The 24,791-nt window shown below is 38.6% G+C and overlaps 1 protein-coding gene, 1 non-coding gene and 1 pseudogene across 11 annotated transcripts in view; 1 reads left to right on the plus strand and 2 right to left on the minus strand.

The window, feature by feature from the left end:
- Positions 1 to 9,621, minus strand: part of ZMAT3 (zinc finger matrin-type 3) — a 34,376-nt gene extending 24,755 nt beyond the window's left edge. For 4 of the 10 annotated variants that reach the window (XR_014824340.1, XR_014824339.1, XM_005670003.4 and 1 more), the window contains exons 1-2: positions 9,363 to 9,621; positions 5,541 to 5,867 (exon numbers count right to left, since the gene is read on the minus strand). Coding sequence is in view for 8 of the 10 variants with exons in the window: in XM_005670003.4 (XP_005670060.2) it covers positions 5,541 to 5,810 (270 nt within the window). In the remaining 2 variants the exon portion in view is untranslated. Of the gene's footprint in view, positions 1 to 5,540; positions 5,868 to 8,508; positions 8,578 to 9,098; positions 9,189 to 9,254 lie in introns of all 10 variants that reach the window. The other 6 variants (XM_021069855.2, XM_021069849.2, XM_021069850.2 and 3 more) reach the window with 5 other exon arrangements.
- On the minus strand, positions 1,132 to 1,193 carry LOC146397614 (U7 small nuclear RNA). The gene has a single exon (XR_014825385.1). It is a non-coding gene; the product is annotated as a U7 small nuclear RNA (small nuclear RNA).
- A 13,450-nt stretch (positions 9,622 to 23,071) lies between the features above and the next one.
- LOC146397615 (translationally-controlled tumor protein-like) lies at positions 23,072 to 23,604 on the plus strand (annotated as a pseudogene).
- The last annotated feature ends 1,187 nt before the right edge of the window (positions 23,605 to 24,791 follow it).

The raw sequence follows: 24,791 nt of genomic DNA on the forward strand, positions 1-24,791 counted from the left end.
GAGGTCATGCCATCCAAAGCTGAATGATCAATGTATGTGCCAAAATCAGTACTTTAAAGTTGGGGATAACATCAGTTGAATTCTCTGCATTATGAATTAAAATTACTACCTTCGGTATTATAATTCTAGAACTGCTTTTTTTTAAAAAAAAAAAACTGTGTTCTGGCTCTCTTTCAAATTCTTCTAATGACTACAGTAGGTTGTTATGGGCTACTAAATATTACAAGTAGAAATATTTTTTACGGCAGATTTTAGAAATATACTTTGAGTAAATAGTTCTTTTTCAAATGGGTTGCATAAATTAGCACGTGGGAAAAATGGCTGACTTTATTTTAAACTGTAGATGCCTTAGCAAAATTTATCCACATGTTTTGCTTTTTACATTTTGTTAATGACTTTTCATTCTAAAGTGGTTCTTCCTCTAGGCATTTATGCTGCTGAAACAGTATTACATTACTCCATGCCAGGCCTACCCTGGGTAACTTCAATCTTATAGTCAGATTTTTAAAAATGAAGATATATTGTTCCTCCAAACGTTTTATTTTAAATTAAAATGTAACTAACGCAATAATCTGAAGACCACAAAAATAGGTCCCTCATTTAAAATAAAACAATGGCTAAGGGTATTCTGAAGCAAGCTGACTGGGTTAAAAATGTCCTGGGAATAAAACTAAATCTGTGATAATCACTGATACACATGGGTCATTGCTAAGGCAGTCCCAGCTTAGGTACATGAGGATAGCAGGGAAAGATCACAGTGAGCTTAAAGGGAAATATTTATTGAGCAATTTCCATTGTGTGTCCTGAATCACTGAAACATGATATGGTTCGTCTCTAGTACAACATCACTCAAATCAGACTGAAGGTTGTTTACAGTATCCCAGGTAACTAAAAACTTTGAAATTTCAACAATGGCATCAACTGACTAGAACATTTTGAGTAATATAATCAACAGTGATTTATTATTTCATATGAATATGTTTCTAGCTTATAAATAGGTTACCACTGACCACTTTTATCTCACACATAACTAAAATAATGAATTTATGGTCTTGGTATCACTCTGTATGAAAAATTACAAAGCAGATTTTTGGAGTTGAAATAAAGCTTTTTTTTTTTTTTTTTTGGCATGAGGGTTTTTCAGTGTGGACCAGAAAACCTGCTAGACAAATTCTAAAAGCTTTGTAACACTATTTAGGAGCCTTTTAAAATCACAGCCTTTTTCATGTATCCTTGGTGTAATCTTTGACACATCTTTCAGGCTAACATTTCTATGCTTTTCTTCTATGTTGGTTTATCCACCTCGAGGTTGCGTTCATGATCTGCTTATTTATAATTCCGATCAATTATTTGGTCCACATTTTCTCATCTTGACCATTTCTATCTTGCTGGAATCCAAATTTCACTTCTAGATTAGCTTTGTTCTATGCTATCATAATGAAACCACTCTCTGCTTTGCTGTTTCTCTGCAGAAAACTTTAATAACTGCCAGTAACATTGGTTTCATTCAAATCTTTGCTCCTAAGCTCTTAAGAATCTGCTTTTATTACAGTCAAACTTTTCATTTTCTATTAGGTTTCACTTTCTTGATACGCACATGTTTCTACTCTACTCTGACCTTCCTTAGTTCTTGGCTACCTAAATTATTTCTATGATAGGATGTCCTCCTCCTCCAATTTTTACACTTAAATTCTGACTATTGAGACATTTATCTAGAATTTACTTCTATTTTCTTATATCTTCCAATTGATATATTCACTGATCACTGAGGGAGCTGAAATTAAGTATATCCTACTTGTCGGCTATAAAATGCAGAGCATACACACACACACACACAAATGTGGAAGAAAAGAAAAATCCTAAATAAATACTGATTCTCTTTCTTATCTAGTTTAAGCCTAATAATCCAATGACCCTGCTCAAATTAAACTCTCTCTATGCATAACTAGAAGCATCCATCACTGTCTATAAGGTCACAAAATGATATTAGGAGACAAAAACGCAGGAGATATACATGCAATCCATGCACACATATTAAAATTACACACTGCCCAAGAATTTTCCCTCATAAAAGCAAATAATTCTTCTGTAAACAGTAATTATGTATGTGGATAACACACAAGAGGGTTTGCTCCCAAGTTAAAGGTTTATTAGGTGCTGTCTATACAGCTAAAAATCAAAACTTTAGAACCCAGGCTTGATTTTTCAAAGTGGGTCTTAGGCCATAAAACTGAACGTTCCACAGGAACAAATGAAGACAAAAGCTAGCACTGGGTCCTGGATTTGAGACAGATCATCCTAACAAACTCCAAGTGAACAGCCAAACAGGCATCAGAAGACCCTGTATCAAACCATAATCATATGGAGTGGTACACAGAGAGAATGAGAACAGGGATTGGAGAAAAGGGAAACAAAAATTGAAATAAAACCAGAAGCGGCCTTTATGAACCAATAATGACTCATGCCAAGATCTGAGTGATATAATTAACTCAATTCTTTGCACTGGAGGGAAAAACAAACCCAAACAAGGGAACTCCAGAGAAGTAACATATCATGTTTTCCCCTATATCCCAGAGAAAACAATTTAACATCAAAATGTTTCTGATGTACAATCACAAAGTGACACAATTATTAGTCTTTAAGATCAAAACAAAACAAAACAAAAAAGACTTGCACCCAGAGTAAATAAAAATGTTAAGTTGGAGAAAGTTATAGAGGCATGATAGAAGAAATGTCTTTGTAACAGTCATCCTTCTACCATGCTGTCTTACTATTTCAGATATTCATGCAGAGAATAAATAGTCAAATTAATGATGACCCAGAAGACACACTTTTCATTCAATGACATTTGGCCTCAATTACTTTTCGAATCTCTTTTCTCAAAATAAATAAATAAATAAATAAAGCAGCATGTAATTTATTATACAGAAAACAATCTAGAATAAAAAGAAATACTGTACCTCTCTTTCCAGCCAAAATTTAATTTTCTATTTGTTTTTAGGTAATAATATCCTTTTTTTTCCCAGACCCTTATCATCACCCCACCCATTTCACTGTAATGCCCCTTCCCTTACCTTGAGCAACCTCCCTACTCCTTCCTACCTCCTGCTACAAAAGGTATGTGGCCCACTCCTCATCCTGCCCCTTTAAGGCCCTTGTATGCAACCAACCAACCAGCAGGTATATCCTACGACCCCTCCGTCCCCAACCAATCAGCAGGTCATTATATCCTGAGACCTCTCCTTTCCCTGGGTTACAAAAACAGACATGACCACGTGCTCATCCTGATCATCAGGCAGTGGTCCTGCTGTGTTCTCTGGCTCATAGTGTCTCTCTTAAATTCTTCTTTCTCTATGGTCGGCTCTCCCTGATGGCCAGGGAGTCATCCTTGCTGCACTTGTAGTAGCTCTTATCTCAATAAACCCTACTTCTCTTCACCTCACCATTCTCAATAAACTTTTCTTTCTTTTCACCCCAATATGAGTCTGGAAATTCTTCTTCCAACCTTTGTGCACAGACCACAACAAGACAGGACCCCTGGTTTCACTGAGCTTAGAGACCAGTGGGAGAGTCAGACTTGACTCAGGAGTTCAGGAACCATACTAAGCATGAGTGGAGTTTGAGGACTGGAAACAAGTGGCACCTGTGAGGGGTGTCATTGCCTGAGAAGGCCTCTGTGCACAGGGTGACTAACAGACCTCTTTGAGAACTGAGAACCGGCTTGATGAACAGCTTTGCAGAGGGGGGCTCATGAGAGAAGAGCATCTAACAGAAGAAGCAAGGACCCCAAAGTAGGCACAACATTGTAAATCAACTATAATTTAAGAAAAAAAAAAAAAACAAAGCAAATTTGCACCACTGTATTTGGGGAATGAGAAGGTTGGCATGGCTGGAGCCTGGATGTTGAGAGAAAATCATCTTGATCTGAAGCTATTAGTCAACATAGAGTGAAAAATATCTGCCCTGAATAGTCATAGAAAGAGGTTTGCTCTGCATACCATGGACATTGAGAGCAGGGACCCTATGAAATGCTGTGGCCGTTGTCTGTGGGAGTAACCCATTAATGCCCGGGCTATTTTAGATCCAATTTTGGAAAAAAAACATTTTATTTCATATATGGGTTTTTTTGATGTTTGTTTGTTTTTGTCTTTTTAGGAACCGAACCCAGGGCATATGGAGGTTCCCAGGCTAGGGGTCTAATCGGAACTGTAGCCGCCAGCCTACAGCACAGCCACAGCAACGCCAGATCCGCGTCTGCGACCCACACAACAGCTCACAGCAATGCAGGATCCTTAACCCATTGAGCAAGGCCAGGGATTGAACCCACAACCTCATGGTTCCTGGCCAGATTCGTTTCCGCTGCGCCACAACAGGAACTCCTAATTTCATATATGTTTATATGTTAGGTTTGAGACATTCTAGTGAAGTGGATAACATGGGTAAGGGAGAAGAGGGATTCAGGAATTGGTCTTTATGAGGAGCTGCAGTTGGCCCCCAACATGATCTCCACGGAGCATCCTCAGGACATAGCTAAGAGCCCTGTAACTGGTATCCCTGATACTATACCCCTGCCATGGTGTCTTTGCACCCATTTCTGGCTCTCTCCCAGAATTGGAGGTGTGCATTCGTAGAGATGAGATGACTTATTTTGTAGTTGGGGGTATGGAGCCTAGAATCCTTGGTAATGATATGCTCTAAAATTGCCCTTTCGGGAGTTCCCCCCATGGCTCAGCGGTTAACGAACCTGAATAGGATCCATGAGGATTCGGGTTCAATCCCTGGCCTTGCTCAGTAGGTTAAGGATCCGTTGTTGCCATGAGCTGTGGTGTAGGTCGCAGACATGGTGCGGATCCTGCATTGCCGTGGCTGTGGTGAGGCCATCAGCTACAGCTCCAATTCGACCCCTAGCCTAGGAACTTCCATATGCCATGGGTGTGGCCCTAAAAAGCAAAAAAAAAAAAGTGGAAAAAATAAAATTGCCCTTTCCACTAGCAATTCTACAAGGAGGTGAAAGCTTTACATATTAGAAATAAGTAAGAGTTCATACTAAGAGGCTAAAAAGAACCAGATATAATTATTATGAATGAAGTTTTCCTTAGCAGTGATTGAGTTAGACATCAAAAGGAAAAGAATAAGATTCATAGAGAGTACCTTGAAATGATGCAAACTGTTAGCTGAAAGAGAATATAAGACAAATTCTTCTAAACAATTTTGACACTGAATTGAATTTGGCACATCATGTCTCAAATACCTGTTGTGCTTAGGATTACAGGTTCAAACATGGATAGATGATTTACATTTGCCAAAAACAACTGGTAAGCTATCAAATGTCACATAGCTAAGTGTAGGATGTTGAGAGAGACCTCATTCTATGAAAAGTGACGCTTTCTTTCAAAGTAGAAACTGTGCTTTCGACAAAACAGTAATACTTAGGGATTTTATTATTCCAGGCACAGTGGGTCATTTCAGAAACAACTCTGAAATGGGCAGAACCCTAATGTTATCCCACTAAATGGCAGATTTTCCTTGTCTTCCCTTACCTGATAATGAGCTTGGGCTTGCTGTGCTGAGTTCAAGGTGACATTGCAGAGCTTGCAGTACAAGGGCTTACATAGCTCCTCCAGGGCAGAGTCTTGCTCCCCTCCCTTTGGTAACTCCTCTTCCCCTGCCAGAGACAAGGAAGCTTCCTGCCCAAAAGCCTTCGGTGGTGGAAGCTGAAAGGTTCCTGTAGACCTAGCAGCCACTGACATAGGAAGAGAGGATGAGGGCCGCTTAGGTGGAGGAAGCCCGGCGTGTTGCAAGAGAATCATTGGGTATGAAAGCCTTGGGCATAATCCAATGGGTGGTGAGAAGTTGGGTCTTCAAATCTGAATCAACAGCAAAAAACAAAACAAAACAAAAACTTTAAAATGTGTCCTCAGCAATATGACATGTAAATGACCACACTATCTGACCCTGTCCCTTACTTCTCTAAACCATCTTTGGGCCTTCTCTCCCTCTGTATCATCTAGCAGACTTCTCCTGTCTGTGAATCCACACTGACACAATGCTCTTCCATTGAGAATAGCTTTATAGATTTGGCTTTTTTTTTTTTTTTTTTTTTTTTGCTTGGTACAGCTCCAACTGCAGTCTCTCTGGCCTGTGAACATAGCATTGCATCCATGGCTAATTAAATCTAAAAGTCACATGGCTGAAATGGACATCAAAGGTCACCTAGAACAGACCCCTTTCCTCAGGCACACTTACACTTAGACACTCTTGATGAAAATCATAAATAATCCAAAAAACACCATCAGTAAAGAACCTTAGCAAATAGTCATTCCATCCAAATGATACCAAAAAGAGTGAAATAAAGAGTGTCACTTCTCAGATTACTTCACGCACTTCTAGAACTAGCTGAAATATCAAGGAACTTAAGGAATAACTCTGAGTTACTATGTGACAGAAATAAATAAAAGCGTACCTTCTGATCAACTAACAATATTTAAATAATTGAGCCAATGACTCCTCAGAGCAAAAGTTACCTACAGTAGGCCACATGCAGCCACTGATGTGCTCTGTTTGGAATATACAATGTTTTGTTTTGCTTTCATTGGTTTAATTGAATTAGTCATCAACATTTAAAAATCAAAGATTTATGGCTCCTCTTGATAAAAGGATGATCTTGCAAGCCTATGGTCCTGCATAGACAACAATTAGCAAGTTAGTGCTAAGAGGCCCTGTCCCAGGTAGCCAAGCTTGCCTTCTCCAGGCCACCCCAGTCTCCATTCAGCCTGTTGCCTATATTATGTTAATTGTCTGCTTCCCATTGCCTTGAGTTTAAGATCCCACTTCATAAAGCCTTAGATTGTATTCATGAGGTCACTATAAAATCATAGTATTTTCCTTCCCTCTGTAGGTAAATTACCTACAAAAATAGTGTACCAACTAAATGTCCACTGGCATACTGGAACACACTACAATAAGCCCCAATATAATTTTAGTTCCTCAGTCTTTTGACTCTTTGCTCCCCCCTACTTACTAAATAACTGATGGTCTCTATTCTGTTTCCCTCAGAAAACACCCAATATGTTCCAATCCCACTTTAATTGTATTGGTGAATCTTCTGCCTCCCACTCAGGTAGCAACTTCTAACCCTGAATATCTCAAAATGAACCACACCACATGCTTTGAGATCCCACAATTCTAATTAATCCAAATTAAAATCCTTCTTTCAAAATTTCCTATTCCTTCCACTCTCAATACTATTAAAACCTCTTTTATTGGTCAAAAGAATATAACAATTTTAAACTGATGAAATTTTCTGTCTGCAATAGGAATGGGTACATTTCACGGCAATAATATATTTACTAAAATTAACCAAGAACATTTTGAAAAGTTAAAACCTCTTTTACCACATTTAATAAGTATTTACATATAGAAACTGCAACCAAGTTAACAACTTTTATACTAAAGTCAGGGTCTAGGGGCAGCAGAAGATATCAGTACAGTGAGAAAATGTAGTAAAGGGCAAAGTACATAAATTATTAGCATAGTATTTAACAATACTTCTCATTAAATATAATATTTAGAAGAACAATAATATTTTATTCTCAAGCAGAAGTATGTTGTCCATACCTCTGAGAGAATTTTTTTAATAAAGCAATACAGATTCAGAACATTTAAAAAGTCAGGTTCTCTACAATCATATTATTCTCTCAATTAAATCAAAGACATTCAGAAAGCAAAGGCAGATATGGATACTTTAAAAAGGAAAACTAAGGAGAGAAAGGCCACTTTTTAAAAAAGTTTAACTTCCTAATTATAATACTTCATAATATTAAAAGACTATGCATACCACCTGTAAAGAGACATACTGATACCAAAGTGCCAATGACAAACTGTCAACTCAGAAAAGAAATGGGGGCAGAGGGTGTCAAAATATCTGGATAAAGAAAATCAGCAATATAAACAGAAAATCAAATGCTACCAATTGCCTAGACATGTCTGGACTTGTTTTATGAAAGCTCACTCCCACTTGAGGAAATAGCATGGGGCTCCTCCAGTATCTTCTACAGGTTTCCGTCGAAATAAAGGCCTGATAACCTCCCCAAGAAAAAATTCTGGCCAAGAACAAACTTACCTATTATCACATTTTACCTTTACAACGTTTGAAGAAAAGCTACATAGTCTAAAATTTTTTCTTATAATATGTAACAATAAAAATGATGTCAACTACCCCGAAAGAATGTGTGCAGGACAATTACATCAGATATTACTATGCTTTAAAAAAATTTTTTAACAGTAGCATAAAACTAAAATCTACAAGAAGTAGTAAAACGAAGCCTTCTGTAGTAAAACGAAAGCACGAATGGTGGAACATAAAGAGACTCAAAGCAAATGCGGCTGTGTTCAACTACTGCATTAGATTAAAAGAAACTAACTTGATGAATGATATAAATAAAATATTCCTCAGATCATAAAAGCCGTTCAATTTGACGCTTAAAGTGGCATAAATGAAGGACTTACGATGGTTAATGACCCGGTGTGGAAGGGATTGAAGGAACAATAAAGAAAACCAAAGCTTCACAGAGTACCCTGTTTAAGGAAAACGAAAGATCATAGCATAGTTATAATGATCAGACTGGGGCCTACTCTTCACATACTGTATTAAAGACAACCACTTTCTCATTCGGAAAAATCTTCTGAGGAAAGAGAACACAATAAAGAAACAGGTTACCAGCACCCTCAGCAAACTAGGGAAGTCTGTAACTGGAAATTCTGGAAATGAGGGAAAGACGGTGAGCATTATTCAGAGGTCATCAGAAGGCAGAGAGAAGGAATGAGAAAGAGGAAAATAGAAAAATAATTAGTTGAGGTAAGGTACATCGCATAAAGAAGACCCAAAAGAACGCAAGAATCTGGGGGAGAAAAGGCCTGGGTGAATTGGCGAATGTTTTCCAGTCTCAGCTATGACGGTTCCTAATCCTAGGGAACCTTTCACATATTGGAATCAAAGCTACATGTACTTCAGTATCGCCCACATATACCCTACATTCCTAAAATGTGCATGCATAATACAGAAGCGCGCACACACACATACATTCACACGCACGCACCTCAATCCCATAAGGATGCCATCACGAAAGATGGAATCCCCGGTCTCCCACGGGGCGGGGGCAAGCTCGAGGGCCAAGGCAGCTGCACGCCTAGATGATCCAAACAGTACACGTGAAATGCTTAAAAACAACCAGATAAATAAAAGCAGCGCAAACCTGTCACGTGGAGCACAGGTGGAAAGACCGCACCGGAAAGGAACCGCTAGTCCCTTAGCTTCTGGGCTCGTCCTATATTCCCCGAGGCTCGCGATACCCCGCACTTACCGGAACCCCCGGGACTCGACGGAGTCTAGGCGCCGCGTCTTCCCCGGCCACCCGCCGCCGTCCGTCCTGCGCGCTCGAATCTGCCTGGTTCGTCTCCGCCGGGTTCAACTCTGCCTCCCTCCGCGCAACTTTCTCAGCTGGCCCAGGCAAGCCCCCTCCGCAGCTGAAGGCTGACTGTCAAAAGTCAGTGCTACCGGACCCACAGGGAAACAGCTGCAGGAAGTGACTGCGGAACCGGGAGGCGGCGGAGGAGGAGACTGAAGGCGCCGGCCCGGCGTCGCCAGTGCGCATGTCCTTGGTGGAGCAGGCCAGGCGACGGCCGCAGTAGCGGCGGCGGCAGCGGCTCCAGCATCCCGGGCGGGTGCGGTGCGCGCTGGGCATGTGCGGGGACTGTGAGCGCAGGGGCACTGAGGAACAAAGGCACAAGTCAGAGGGCTGATACACCACCGCGGACCCTAAAAGCTGTTTATCATATAACCTGGAAAGTTGATACAGAGCAGAAACCTGAACAGAGTTTTTGCAACTTTCACCTCCAGTCATTGAGATCCCAACTGTTTTCATTCCAGCCCCGCCTTCAGTCTGCTGATTGCCGGCTCAGGCGACTGAGAGGAGCTGCCAAAATATCCAGGATCCTTTAAACTCCTGCGGCAGAACCTTGAAACTGCACCTTCTTCCAGGATAAAGAATTCCAATCACATAAGAATTCCCCCCACCCTCCGACTCGAGAAACACACACACACACACACACACACACCCTCCCCAGCACCCAAAGCTGGCAAGATAGAGATGACTTTCTCTTGCTCGCGCTGCTCCCCGTCCCCTCAGCCTCACCTGCAAGACAGAAAAGACCAGGAAGAGACATTTAAGACTAAAATGTCACATCCTCTCATAGTAAACCTCAACGCTTTCAAGGACGACACTGAGAGATGAGTCGAGAGAATTCCAGCTCTAAAATGGTATTAACTAGTAAATTCTCCAATAAGAATACAATAAGAATATTTTCTGGGAGGGGGGGTAAAATATACATAACATAAATTTATCATTTTCACCATTTTAAATGTTCAGTTCAGTGATATTAAGTACATTCACAAGTTGTGTTTATTTTTTAATAATTAATTAAAATGTCAAGGAGATCTACATACAGCAAGATGTGTCCTAATAGTTGTAGGCAAACTACTGCAGCAAATTGAGGCTTTTTCTTTGGCTGAAGCACGCCATCCAATACTATCACCAACAAACCAAATAGAGTGTTTTCTAGAAATAACTTAATATATACAATGATGCTTTAAAAATCGCAACCACTGCTAATGTACACAGGCTATTTGTGCAGTGTAATTCATCATGCCTAGGTAGAAAACAAGAGTTTTTCTGAACTAAGCTTCTGTTTATGTATACGTACTTTGTGCCAAATTTTTAAATGACCACATTGTTTTTAAATAGTCCAGTTTTTTTTTTTTTTTTCTTCCCCCTTTTCTACGGCCGCTTCCCGTGGCATATGGAGGTTCCCAGGCTAGGGGTCTAATCGGAGCTGTAGCCGCCGGCCTACACCAGTGCCACAGTAACGTGGGATCCCAGCCACATCTTCAACCTACACCACAGCTCAGGGCAATGCCAGATCCTTAAACCACTGAGCGAGGGCAGGGATTAAACCCGCAACCTCATGGTTCCTAGTCAGATTCCTTAACCACTGTGCCACTACCGGAACTCCAAAATAGTCCAGTTTGATTTGTCTGCATGTAGCTGTCCAGTTTTCCCAACACCATTTATTGAAGAGGCTGTCTTTTCCCCATTGTGTATTCTTGTCTCAGTTGTCATAGATTAATTGGCAATGTAAGTGTGAAATTTATTTCCGCGTTCTCTATCCTGGTTCATTGATCTATGTGTCTGTTTCTGTGCCAGTACCATACTGTTCTGATTACTGTAGTATAGCCTGAAGACATGGAGCATGATACTTCCAGCTCTGTTCTTTCAAGATTGTTTGGGCTCTTCAGGGTATTTGTGTAATTAGTTTTTCTAGTTTGTGAAGAATGCCATTGGTATTTTGATAGTGATTGCTTTAAATCTGTAGATAGTCTTGGGTAGTACAGTTCTTTTTACAATATTTATTGGAAATCCATGAACGCAGTGTATCTTTCCATCTGTTTGTATCATCTTCGGTTTCTTTCATCAATGTCTTACAGTTTTTGGAGTACAGGTTTTTACCTCCTTAGGTAGGTTTTTTTTCCCAGGTATTTTATTCTTTTTGATATCATGGTAAATGGAATTGTTTCTTTAATTTCTTTTTTTTATAGTTTGTTGTTAGTGTATAGAATTGCAATAGATTACTGTATAATTTTGTATCCTCTGATTTTACCAAATTCATTGATGAGCTCTAGTAGCTTTTTGGTGGTATCTTTAGGATTTTATATGTATAGTATCATAGAAACACTGCAAAAAGTGATAATTTTAGCAGTTCCTGTCATGGCACAGCAGAGACAAATCCGACTAGGAACCATGAGATTGCAGGTTTGATCCCTGGCTTCACTCAGTAGGTTAAGGATTTGGTGTTGCCGTGAGCTGTGGTGTAGGTCGTAGACATGGTTCAGATCTGGCGTTGCTGTGACTGTGGCATAGGCTGGCAGGTGAAGCTCCGATTAGACCCCTAGCCTGGGAACCTCCATATGCCTTGGGTGCAGCCCTCAAAAGACCAAAAAAAAAAAAAGTGATCATTTTAGTTCTTTCTTTCCAATTTGAATCTTTTTATTTTCTTGTTTGATTGCTATAGCTGGGCTTTCCAATACTATGTTGAATAAAAGTGGCAAGAGAGGACATCCTTGTCTTGTTCCTGATCTTAGAGAAAATACTTTCAACTTTTCACCATTGAGTATGATATTGGCTATAGTTTTGTCATATGCGGCCTTTATTATATTGAGTTATGTGCCCTCTATTCCCACTTTGTCAAAAGGTTTTATTTTTTTTTTCATAAATGTATGTTGAATTTTGTTAAATGCTTTTTTGCATCTATGGGGATGATCATGTGATTTTTACCCTTCCTTTTGTTATTGTGGTGTATCATGTTGCTTGATTTGCAATTTTTGTTTGTTTGTTTGTTTTGGTATTTTAGGGCTACACCTGTGACATAGGGAAGTTTCCAGGCTATGGGTCAAGTCAGAGCTGTAGCCACAGTCACAGCAATGACGGATCTGAGCCGCATCTGCAACCAACACCACAGCTCATGGCAACACTGGATCCTTAACCCACTGAGCAAGGCCAGGGATCAAACTCGCACCCTCATGGATCCTAGTTGGATTTGTTACCACTGAGCCATGATGGGATATCCCTGATTTGTAGATATTGAACCATCTTTGCATTCCTGGGATAAATCCCATTTGATCATAGTGTATGTTCCTTGTAATGTATTGTTGAATTTGGTTTGTTAGTATTTTGTTGAGGATTTTTGCATCTAGGTTCACTGATGTCAGCCTGTAATTTTTTTTTCAGTGTCATTGACATTCAGTGTCAGTATCAGAGTGAAGCTGGCTTTATAGAATAAGTTCAGAAGCATTCCTTCCACTTTGATTTTTTGGAATAGCTTGAGAATAGAATTCCTTTAAATGTTTGGTAGAAGTCATCTGTGGAGCTGTCTGGTCCTGGACTTTTGTTTGTTTGGAGTTTTTTAATTACTAGTTTACTTTATTACTGGTAATTGGTCTATTCATATTTCTATTTCTTCCTAATTCATACTTTGTTTCTATGAATTTATCCATTCCTTCCAAGTTGTCTATTTTATTGTCATATATTTGTTTGTAGTAATCTCTTATGTTTCTCTGTGGTGTTGGTTGTAACTTGCTCTCTTTTATTTCTGATTTTATTTATTCATTTTTTAATTTCCTTGATGAGTCTGGCTAAAGGTATATTAATTTTGTTTATCATTTGAAAAAAAAACTCGGTTAAATTGATCTTTTCTGTTTTTTAAGTCTCTATTTCATTTACTTCTGTTCTGATCATTATTCTTTCTTTCTACTGACTCTGGGTTTTATTTGCTCTTCTTTTTCTAGTTCCATTAAATGTAATATTTTGATACTCATTTCATGTGAATACAAATTATTTGTGATCCTCTTTCATCATTGGGATGGAAAAAAATTTATTCACCAAAATCAGTGACCGCAAATAATGTACTTGAGGCCATATTCATCTGTTCTAACAAAAATACCACTCCCAACATGCCTACTGCAATCAAGTTATTACTAGAGACAGTCTATCTACAATTATTCTGCAGGAGCTGTATGGCTTCTGCAGAGGTTAGTCTGGTGGATTAAATTAAGACCTAAGGACTAGGGAGTTCCCATCATGGCTCAGTGGTTAATGAACCCAAACTAGTAGCCATGAGGTGGCAGGTTCAATCCCTGGCCTTGCTCAGTAGGTTAAGGATCCGCTGTTGCCATGAACTGTGGTGTAGGTCACAGACATGGCTCGGATCCCATGTTGCTGTGGCTGTGGTGAAGGCTGGCAGCTACAGCTCCAATTAGACCCGTAGCCTGGGAACTTCCATATGCTGCTGGTGAGGCCCTAAAAAGACAAAAGACAAAAGACAAAAAAAAGAAAGAAAGAAGAAAAGACCTTAAGGACTATTATCTTTGCACCCTTTAGATATTTTAGAGAACTCCACTATATTCCCTGGGATACAAATTGTTTTTGATTTACTATTTTGGTCTGAGGTAAGGTTGGGAAGTTCCAAGGACTTCCACTTGGTTTTCGCTAGTATGATAGTTCTTACCTCACAAACCAAGATCAATTTTGGGGCTCTGACATGCTCAAGATAACCAAGAAGGCCATTCTCAATTCAGCAACATGAAAATTAACACGTGATGTGTCTGAATCTAATGGACCAATGAGAAGTCAGACTTTGGTCAGGATTCCATTTATTATCTGGACCCTGATGTGCTCCCACATTAATAGGGGGTATTATGGACTATATGTTCATGTCCCTCAAAAGTTAATATGCTGATGACCTTACCCTCAATGTGGCTGTAATTTGAGATGAGTCCTGTAAGTCCAAATTTCCCAGTAATTCCTGGTATATAAAAATATTAAAACATATAAAAATTAAACAAATGTAAAACATAAATTTGTAAAAAAAATAAATAAAAACACAAAAAGGATAACTATTGATTTTTCTTGTGGACTTATGTGACAAAATGTTTCAATAAAAAATATTCATGGAGTTCCCTCTGTAGCACAGTGGGTTAAGGATTCTACTACAGTGGCTCAGGTTGCTGTGTAGACTTGGGTTTGATCCCACACCCGGCACTGTGGGTTAGGGATTCGGCATTGCCTCAGCTCTGGCATAGATTGTAGCTGTGGCTCTGATCAGTTCCTGCCAAGGAACTTTGATATGCCATGGCTGAAAAAGAAAAAAAAAATCACAACTTTCCCCCAAAATCTTCAAATAAATTTAATGCTTCAGAAAGATTACACAGGTTAATTCATTGGTTTTAAGTATCTCCAGTTCACTGATATATATAATCCCTGGGATAGAATCACCTCAATTTGAGAAGCACCACCTCAATTTCCCTAAAGATTATCCTTGTATTATGCTACATCTGAACACTTTCAGTTTTGACTGATTTTGTAGCTTTCTCACATCAGTGCTTTCACTTAGTGATATTTTGTTTTTATGCCATCAATTTACATGAAGTGGTGTCAGTCCAGTTTGCAATAATAGGTTGGGTAGATTAAACCACAGAAATCTATTTCTCACAGTTCTGGAAGCTGGAAAATCTAAGATCAAAATGCTGGCATATTCAGTGTCTAGTGAGAGCCCTCTTCCTGGTTGGCATATGGCCATCTTCTTCCTGTCTCTTCATGGCAAAGAGGGAGTGCGAGAGGAAGAGAGGGAAAGAAAGAAAAGGAAAGAGAGTGAGCACTCTTAGGTCTCTTCTTAAGCAGGCACAATTCTCACCATGAGGACTCCGCCCCCATGAGTTCATGACCTCATCTAAATCTAATTACTTTCCCAAAGCCTCACCTCCCAAGACCATATATATGATCAACTTTGGAACATGAAAAACATTAATATGTAACTCATACTAGAGCTCTTTTAGGTATATCGTTGAGAGCATTTTCTGTCATTTCATATAATGACCTCTTTATGCAGTTCCATGAAATAAATTAAATTTCTTTTATATCTCAGTCTGGGGTATGGTGGTAAACAAGTTTCTTTTCCCCACAAAACTTCTTTTTTTTTTAAATTAATAATACAGAATCTTTAACTTGATCACTGTGAAGCCATTTGCCAAAATGGACCCCAGCAATCCCCAGTGATCCCATTCCTGTGTGGTTGCACCCCACAATGTAATAGGGTTTATTTGTGTGAGCAACAGAATACTATAGAAGTAACAGTATGTCATTTCCAAGACTAGATCATAAAAGGCAATATGGCTTCCCCTCTTGCCTTCTGTCTTAAATTACTCACTCTGGGAAATTCAGTTGCCATGCTCTAATGACACTCAGGCAGCCCTGTGGAGCAACATGGTGAAAAATTAATGCCTTCTGCCAACAGCCATCCAGGAACCAAGACTATCAGCCTCGGCCAACAGCCATGTGATGAACTATCTTGAAAATGAATCCTAGAGCCCCAGTCAAACCTTCAAACAACCGCAGCCCCTGCTGACATCTTAAAGTCAACCTCTTGAGAGACGCTGAGCCAAAACCCCCCAGCTACACCCCTTCTAGATTCCTGATCCTAAGAGATAATATATGTTTGATATTTTAAGCAGCTAATTTTTGATTTGTTATACAGTAATGTATAATTTATCAGTCTGTTTCCCTCTTCTTTTCTCTGTTAGGAATCCTAGATTCAAATATGAAGCTCACCTCTAAAATTTGTACAGGACTCAGCATGTATTTTTGCACTCAAACATTATTTCCTTATTTTTATTTTTTATCTAAATTTCATCTTCTATTTATTTAAATTTTTTTTACAATATATGCTAAAGCCACCTAAAATACTTTTTATGGGATTGAGGCAAAGTATTTTTATGATGAAATGAATAAATATAACCATAAAAAGATAAAAGGATATAAACAAAGAAGTAAACATTTCATGTTAAACCCAAGTTGGATGCTTTCTTCAACATGGAAGAAAGTAAGTTATTATCTGAGGCTTTCTTAAAGGATTTGAATACAAATTCTAGTTAGAAAAAATAAAAATATCAATAAAAGTAGAAGTTATTTGAAATGAAGATTATGCTTTTATCCTCTGGGTAATGGTTCCAAATCACTAGTCCATAAAGATAATTTTACCAATCTTACAGAAAATGAAAAAAAAATTAGGGCTGTCAATTTTCCATTAAATTAAATTTATCTAATTTAAATTTGACTGTCTATTGAGATTATATTATTTCTAATCTTGTAACTTATTTTAGAATATGATAATGCTGGTGTATTGTGGGGTTTTTTTAATCTTCTTAATCACACAGTTTCCCCTTTTCTCCCAATATTTACATGTTTTTGTTTGGTTTTGTCTTATTAAATGTTTCCTGTGCATGAAACCACTAAGTACAGAAACCACTGCTCCTAGCAAAGTATTGAGGGATGGTGGTGGAGTTGGCAGAGTGCACAAATCTCAAGGCAGGGGAATGTTTGAGGAAGAAAAACACGAATTTTCAATATACCCTTTGTTTTCATAAGGCTAACTCTAGAAGGGAAAGCTCAGCTAACATGCATCTCAGGCCCTCCCCTCCCAACCTGGTTGGGTTTCAATGCTCCAGAGCAGTAGACAGGTTCCTACCTTTAAACCTTGGGCCTGTAGAGATAATACAAGCAATTATCCAATATTTTTGCTCACTTAATATTATCTATAAAGAATGGCTCCAGATAATATATGTAACTGTGTTCCAGAGCTATAGAACTACTAGGCATAACTAGTCAGATACCATTAAAAGTGGTCTAAATTCATGGCAGGTTTTTATGTATGTGTCATCTTATAATTACTAGGTACAAAAATATAAATGCTATGAGATAGGCATCATAAATTTTTAAAAATATTTTCAACAAGAGGCCCTTGTAATAGTGGGGAACTGGTGCTAAGTAAATGTTTTTGGATGGGTTATATGGTCTTGAATGCAGAAAATAGAAAAGAAAGAATGAAGCACTTGAATCTTCTTTCCCATAATACAGACTCCTGGAAAAGGTTCCTAATAGTGATAGACTCTCAGTTTGATACATAACTTTTTTTTTTTTTTTTGTCTTTTAAGCACTACGCTTGTGGCATTGGCAAGTTCCCAGGCTAGGGGTCTAATCAGAGCTACAGCTGCTGTCTACACCACAACCACAGCAGCGTGGGATCCAAGCCTCGACTTCGACATACACCACAGCTCATGGCAACGCCGGATCCTTAACCCACTGAGGGAGGCCAGGGATCGAACCTGCGTCCTCATGGATTCAGATTCGTTTACGCTGAGCCACGACGGGAACTCCAACTTTTTATTTTCTTTATAAGGTTAAGTGGTTCCTTGCTCCTATCCCCAAGTGAAGTAAAATTGCCTCACTTCTAAAGGTGGAATTCTTTCTTTTTTTCCGATTATCCAAAGAATGTGTTCATTATCCTATTTATGAGACAATAACAAGGACAATTTCCATAAACCACTCTAGAAAGTCGGTAATTCATAAAAAGAGCTCCAGTTTCCACAAATAATGTAAGTGGATGGTTACTGTCTGCAGCTTATCATAGAGGAGTCGGGATAATCTGAATCACCTGTGGTGTTTTGAATATTTAAACATCCCTCCAGTACTTAATGTACATTCCATTCCATTTTCTCTTCCCCCAGCTTCAGCTTTCCTTGTGATAGACTGTATATTATAAACTTAGATCTTTCCCAATATTGGATATTGAATCCTTTTAAAAATAGAAACACATGTTCAGACTTAACATACCGGTTTTTTTCATTATGCGAGGATGAGGACATGTCAGAAATAATTCTGCTACCTTTTAGCAGATGGATTTAAAAGAAGAATGGCAACCAATTAACCTTCCTTTTATCTCAACAACTCTTTCACTATAGTTTTCCTCCCTCTTCAGGAATCATTTTCTAATAAAGGTTTGCATTCACCTCAAATCAGGAGAATAAATAAATCTCAGCAAAGTAAATAGCAAGAAAAATCACTGCACCTTAGAAATTGAAAGAACAACAACCACAAAACCCATCTTAAGTCGAGGCTTGAATTTATAAAAGAGGAAAGTGAGGCCCATGTGTCTTGACTAGTGTCATACCACCACTTACAACAGAAGCCAGAATTAGAATTCAGGGTTCTTGGTGCCAACTTGGAGTTTCTTCATGGTGTAGGAATTCATGGTGTTGCTGGTACAAGTGGATGGGAAATTGAGGAAAAGAAGAAAGATAAAACATTCCAATAAATCATTCCAATTCTAATTTGATAACTCTTAGATGAAACCCCAAGAGGCCCTAAGCCTTCGAAGGGTGGAAGTCTTCCTTCCGGAGTCTCTTCCATCACAGCAAGTGCTAGCTTCAAACAACTTAATTTTACATTTGTCTTGAAAGTCTAGTAATGATGTCATGACAGACCTATTCAGCCAACATTTCCTTCAGAGCTACAAGTTTTCTAAAAGTGAAATAAAAACCAAAGTAGTATTTTCTTTTGCACAGAATAAAAAAGAATAAAAAAGAAAAAAGGGGTGAAGGGAGAAAGAGAGAATAACATTATAATGCGCATGTGAGAGTTAAAGCCAATGAGCACGTTAAATGGTATTTTCTGATCTTAATTCACTTATGTATGTTTCTCTCTCTCTCTCTCTCTCTCTCTCTCTCTCTCTCTCTCTCTCTCTCTCTCTCTCTCTCTCGGGCATGTCAACACATGCAGAAATTTTGGGGCCAGAGATTGAATGCCTGCCACTGCAATGACAACCTGGATCCTTAGCCCACTGAGCCACCAGGGAACTCCTAAGTTTCTTTTTAATTATCAAGAAATGATACAATCTATGTCATTTTTTTTTTTTTTTTTTGTCTTTTGTCTTTTTTGTTGTTGTTGTTTCTATTTCTTGGGCCGCTCCCGCGGCATATGGAGGTTCCCAGGCTAGGGGTTGAATCGGAGCTGTAGCCACTGGCCTACGCCAGAGCCACAGCAACGCGGGATCCGAGCCGCATCTGCGACCTACACCACAGCTCACTGCAACGCCGGATCGTTAACCCACTGAGCAAGGGCAGGGACCGAACCCGCAACCTCATGGTTCCTAGTCGGATTCGTTAACCACTGCGCCACGACGGAACTCCTTTTTTTTTTTTTTCTATGTCATTTTTAAACAGTAAAAAATCATCATCAGGAAAACATTAACAAACTTTGAGCAAATGGAGTACAAGAACCCAAGAGACAACAACATAGGACAGGGATATTCCAATTTGCATCACATTCCATTGCACTTCCTTAGAGTGTTCTCAATTTTTTAAATTATTTGTTACCTTTGTACCCACAATTCCTTGAATTTTATATCAGATTCTTTCACTGACTTAGCTTTAATATATAGAATCTAATCTGAAAAATCATCGCTACACACAATTAAATAGCACCATCATTATGACACTTAATTTTTATTCAAATTTTAATTATAGCTTAAATTTTAAAATGAAATATGAAGGGAAGCACGCCTGAAAAACCAACAGAATATCATGTTAATTAAAAACAACATGACAGGCATTCCCATCATGGCTCAGCAGTTAACAAACCCTACTAGCATCCATGAGGAAGCAGGTTCTATCCCTGGCCTTGCTCAGTGGGTTAAGGATCAGGCGTTGCCATGAGCTGTAGCGTAGACTGCAGACACAGCTCAGATCCCACATTGCTGTGGCTGGGGTGTAGGCTGGCAGCTACAGCTTCGATTGGACCCCTAGACTGGGAACCTCCATATGCTGCGGGTGCGGCCCTAAAAAGACAAAAAGACAAAAATAAAAATATAAAAAATAAAAACAACATGACAAAGGAGCTATATGAAAGGCTAACAGATACATACTCAACATCACCAGTAACTAAGAAAATGCAAATTGAAACTACAATGAGATATTACATAGCAACTGTTAGAATGGCCATCGTCAAAAAGACAAAGGATAATAAATCTAGTGTGGACATGGTGGGATTGTAAATTTGGACAGCCTTTATAGAAAACAGTGTGGAGGGTCTTTAAAAAATTAAAAATAGAACTACCATGTAATCCAGAAATTCTACTTCTGGGAGTATATCCAAAGAAAACTAACATGCTAACTCAGAAAGATATCTGTACCCCCACATTCACAGCAGCATTATTTATAATAGCCAAGACATGGAAACAACCTTAATGTCCACTGATGGATGAATAAAGAATTTGTGATATATATATATATATTATATGATTAATATATATATTCCATTATATAATATATATATTCCATTATATATTACATTTCCACCATAAAAATGAGGAAATCCTACAGTTTATGACAACATGGATGGACCTGGAAGGCATTATGCTAAGTGAAATAAATCAAGCAGTGAAAGACAAATACTCTATGATTTCACTTATATATATACAGTAACTTTAAAAAACATCAAACAAATAACCCAAACTCAGAAAAAGAGATCAAACTTCTGATAAGCAGAGGTTGAGGGTATGGCGAGGGGGAGTTGGAGGAAGGTGATCAAAAGGTACAAACTTCCAGTTTTAAGATAAGTAAGTATGAGGGGTATAATATACAATAGGATAATTAAAGCTAGTAACAACCACCAGTATATACAGTGGTTGTTTGGATAGTAAATCCTAAAAGTTCTTGTCACAAGCAGATTTATTTTCTTTTTTCTTTTCTTCTTTCCTTCATTTTTATTGTATCTACATAAGAAGATTGATGTTAGCTGACCTACTGTGGTAATTACTTCACTATATATGTAGATCAAACCATTGTGCTATACACCTTATACTTACATATTGATGTATGTCAATTATTTTTCAATAAAATTGGGGTAAGAGTTCCCATCATGGCACAGCAGAAACGAATCTGACTAGTATCCACAAGGATGCAGGTTTAATCCCTGGCTTCTCTCAGTGGGTTGGGGATCCAGCGTTGCTGGGATCTGTGTTGTAGGTCGCAGACGTGGTTCAGGTCCTGCATTGCTGTGGCTGTGTTGTAGACCAGCAGCTGTAGCTCCGATTCAACCCCTAGCCTAGCAATTTCCATATGCCTTGGATGTGGCCCTAAAAAGACACACACAAAAAGGGGGTGGGGGGCGGGAACATTACATCAACTTTATTACACTAGATGGCAGCAAATAATTAGAAGGGCCAAATAGAAGAAAATCTGTGTATTACATAAATATTGAAGCACTGGAGTAAAGACATAATGGTAACATTTGAGAAACAAAAACAGAACCTGTGTGACTCCTAAACATGCTTTAAGATTTATCATTTATTTATTCCTTTATTCAACAAACATTAACAACTTACTAAACACATACTTGGGTTATTACAAAGTGCTATGGGAGTACTTCCTCTCTGCTGATTTTATAATTTTTAAACACTATATGAGGATTTATTTTGTTGCTATGTTTCTGTGTTTGAAGACTCCCTTTTTACTATTTATAGTAAAACTTATCAAAGTTTTAACTTTGATACATAGTAGGTTCTCAGATTTTACATTCAGTTACTCGCTAGTTTCCAGCCATAGCATGAACTTTCATACTTCTGTAGTTTTTCATATGCTGTTTTCTAAATCTGGAATCATTCTCAGTTCTTCAACACACACACACACACACACGCACACATCCCACCTTTTTCATGTGCTTTCTCTTTGCCTAATCTTCTGTGATCATCATAAACATATCAGAGTTCATTGTTTGTTCCCACAGCATTCTGAGATAGCCTATAACAGCGGTGAGTTCTGTGTAATATCTGACTGTCTCCTCCACTAGACTATGAGCAGTGTGTTGTATCTCTATATAGTCACTATCCAGCACAGCTTCTTTCACAGAAGCTATAAAATTTTATTGAATGATTTAGTTGTATTACAGGAAATCAAGCTTCTATGTTAGAGGTCTGCTTATGACTTAACAAATGCAGATGCCAATCAATATCTTATAATTTGGTGCGGTAGCATACGGATTAGAGTTGTAATAGTGGCCAATACCCCAGATTCCCTCCAAAACAGATTTAAGGTTCAGGTGATATATTGTTATATAATACTAATACTGATACAGGCTGGAGATATTGCAGGTTCTAGACTGCAGCACATTTCTAGACCATTGCCATAAAGTGAGTATCACAATAGTTACATGAATTTTTTGGTTGTCCAGTATATATAAAAGTTCCGTTTACATTATACTATAGTTTATTATGTGTGAAAAAGCATTACGTATAAAAAGCAATATACATATCTTTGTTTTCTTAGGGCCACACCCAAGGTATATGGAGGTTTCCAGGCTAAAGGTCAAATTGGAGCTGTAGCTACTGGCCTAGATCCCCGACCCATTGAGCAAGGCCGAGGATCCAACCTGTGTCCTCATGGATACTAGTGAGATTTGTTTCTGCTGAACCATGACCAGGAATGCCAGCAATATACACATCTTAATTAAAAATACCTTATTGCTAGCTTTTCCACCTGATCTCCCCAACCCACCCCCAGCTTCTCTCAGGCAGCACCAGGCCAGCCCTGAGCTCAGGGTTCCTGATAAGCCAGCACTGCAGCTGTGTTCCTCCAGCCACCATCATGATCATCTACTGGGACCTCATCAGCCGTGATGAGATGTTCTTCCACATCTAGAAGATCCAGGAGATTCGGTCTGGCTGTGTCTACAGGTGGAAGGGGACATGGTCAGTAGGATAGAGGGTAACATCATGACTTGCTCATTGGTGGAAATGCCTCCACTGAAGAGCCGAAGGGCGAAGGTACCAAAAGCACAGTAATCACTGGTGTCACTATTGTCATGAACCATCATTTGCAGGAAACAAACTTCACAAAAGAAGCCTACAAGAAGTATATCAAAGATTATATTAAGTCGATCAAAGGGAAACTTGAAAAACAGAGACCAGAGAGAGTAAAACCTTTTATGACAGGAGCTGCAGAATAAATCAATCACATCCTTGCTAATTTCAAAAACTTTCAGTTCCTTATTGGTGAAAACATGAATCCAGTTGGCATGGTTGCTCTGCTGGACTACCATGAGGATGGTGTGACACCCATATATGATTTTCTTTAAGGGTGGCTTAGAAATGGAAAAAAGTTAAATTTGTCAGTTACTTCAGATCTGTCACCTGTGATCACAAGTGGCTGGCCCCTGCTTTTCATCCACAAAACACCAGGATTTAGACAAATGGGACTGGTGGCACCTTGATGTCATTATCTTGACAACGATTTTTGGTTGTTTTGGAGCAGAGGAATTGTTTTTGAGGGAAAAAAAAAATCACGTCATGTAGGTTATCTAAAAATAAACTCATTTAAGGATGTCTCTTAGTTTAATATATAATATCTAAATCCATGCTGTGTAGCCTTCCTAAAGAAGCTAGAGCCTGGTTGTAGATCACAACCAGTAGGCATAAGACTGTCTTCAGATATCTTCTGCAGTGAAAATCACTTCCCGGACTTGGAATAGAAACAAGAATCAAAAGTAATTGAGTTGAAGCAAAGGGAAAGACCAGGCTCATAGCAGTGCCAACACCTGAAGTGGATTTCTTATACATTTCATCACCTACAAATGGAAGTAGTTGATGGAAGAGATTTACCAAAAGGAAAAAAAAAAGACGAATACAGCTGCAAGCAATATACTGTCTGAGCTTATTTATAAAGCAAGTAGGTAAAAAAAAAATGCTAAAAAATGCTAACCAACATCTGAGCCCTCATTGAGTCATAATCTTTTTGCTGGTGGAGGGTTTTGCCTCTATGTTGATGGCTGCTAAATGACCAGAGTGTTCTTTGCTGAAGGTTGGGGCAGCTGTGGTCATTTCTTAAAAATAAAACAATAATGAGGTTTGCTGCATCAATTGACTCTTCCTTTCACAGTTTCTCTGTAGCATGCAATGCTGTTTGATGGCATTTTATCCATAGCAGAACTTCTTTTAAAATATCTATCCTCTCAAACTCTCCCGCTGCTTTATCAACTAAATTTTTGTAATATTCTAAATACTTTGTTGTCATTTCAACAATATGCACAGCATTTTCACCAGGGATAGATCCCATCTCAAGAAAGGATAAGGATAAGCACTTTTTTTTTTTTGCTTATCCTTAAATGGCAACTCCTTATCTGTTGAAGTTTTATTATGACATTGTAGTAATTTAGTCACATTGCTGGTTTCCACTTCTAATTCTACTTCTCTTGCTATTTTCACCACAACTGCAATTAATTCTGCCTCTGAAGTCTTTAACTCCTCAAAGTCATCCATAAGGACTGGAAACAACTTTTTCCAAACTCCTACTA

The sequence above is a fragment of the Sus scrofa genome, chromosome 13, assembly GCF_054392235.1.
Source record: "Sus scrofa isolate SSC_HxYL_T2T_F1_AM1 chromosome 13, Sscrofa_HxYL_maternal_Yorkshire_Landrace_v2.0, whole genome shotgun sequence".
In the NCBI taxonomy this organism is placed as follows: domain Eukaryota; kingdom Metazoa; phylum Chordata; class Mammalia; order Artiodactyla; family Suidae; genus Sus; species Sus scrofa.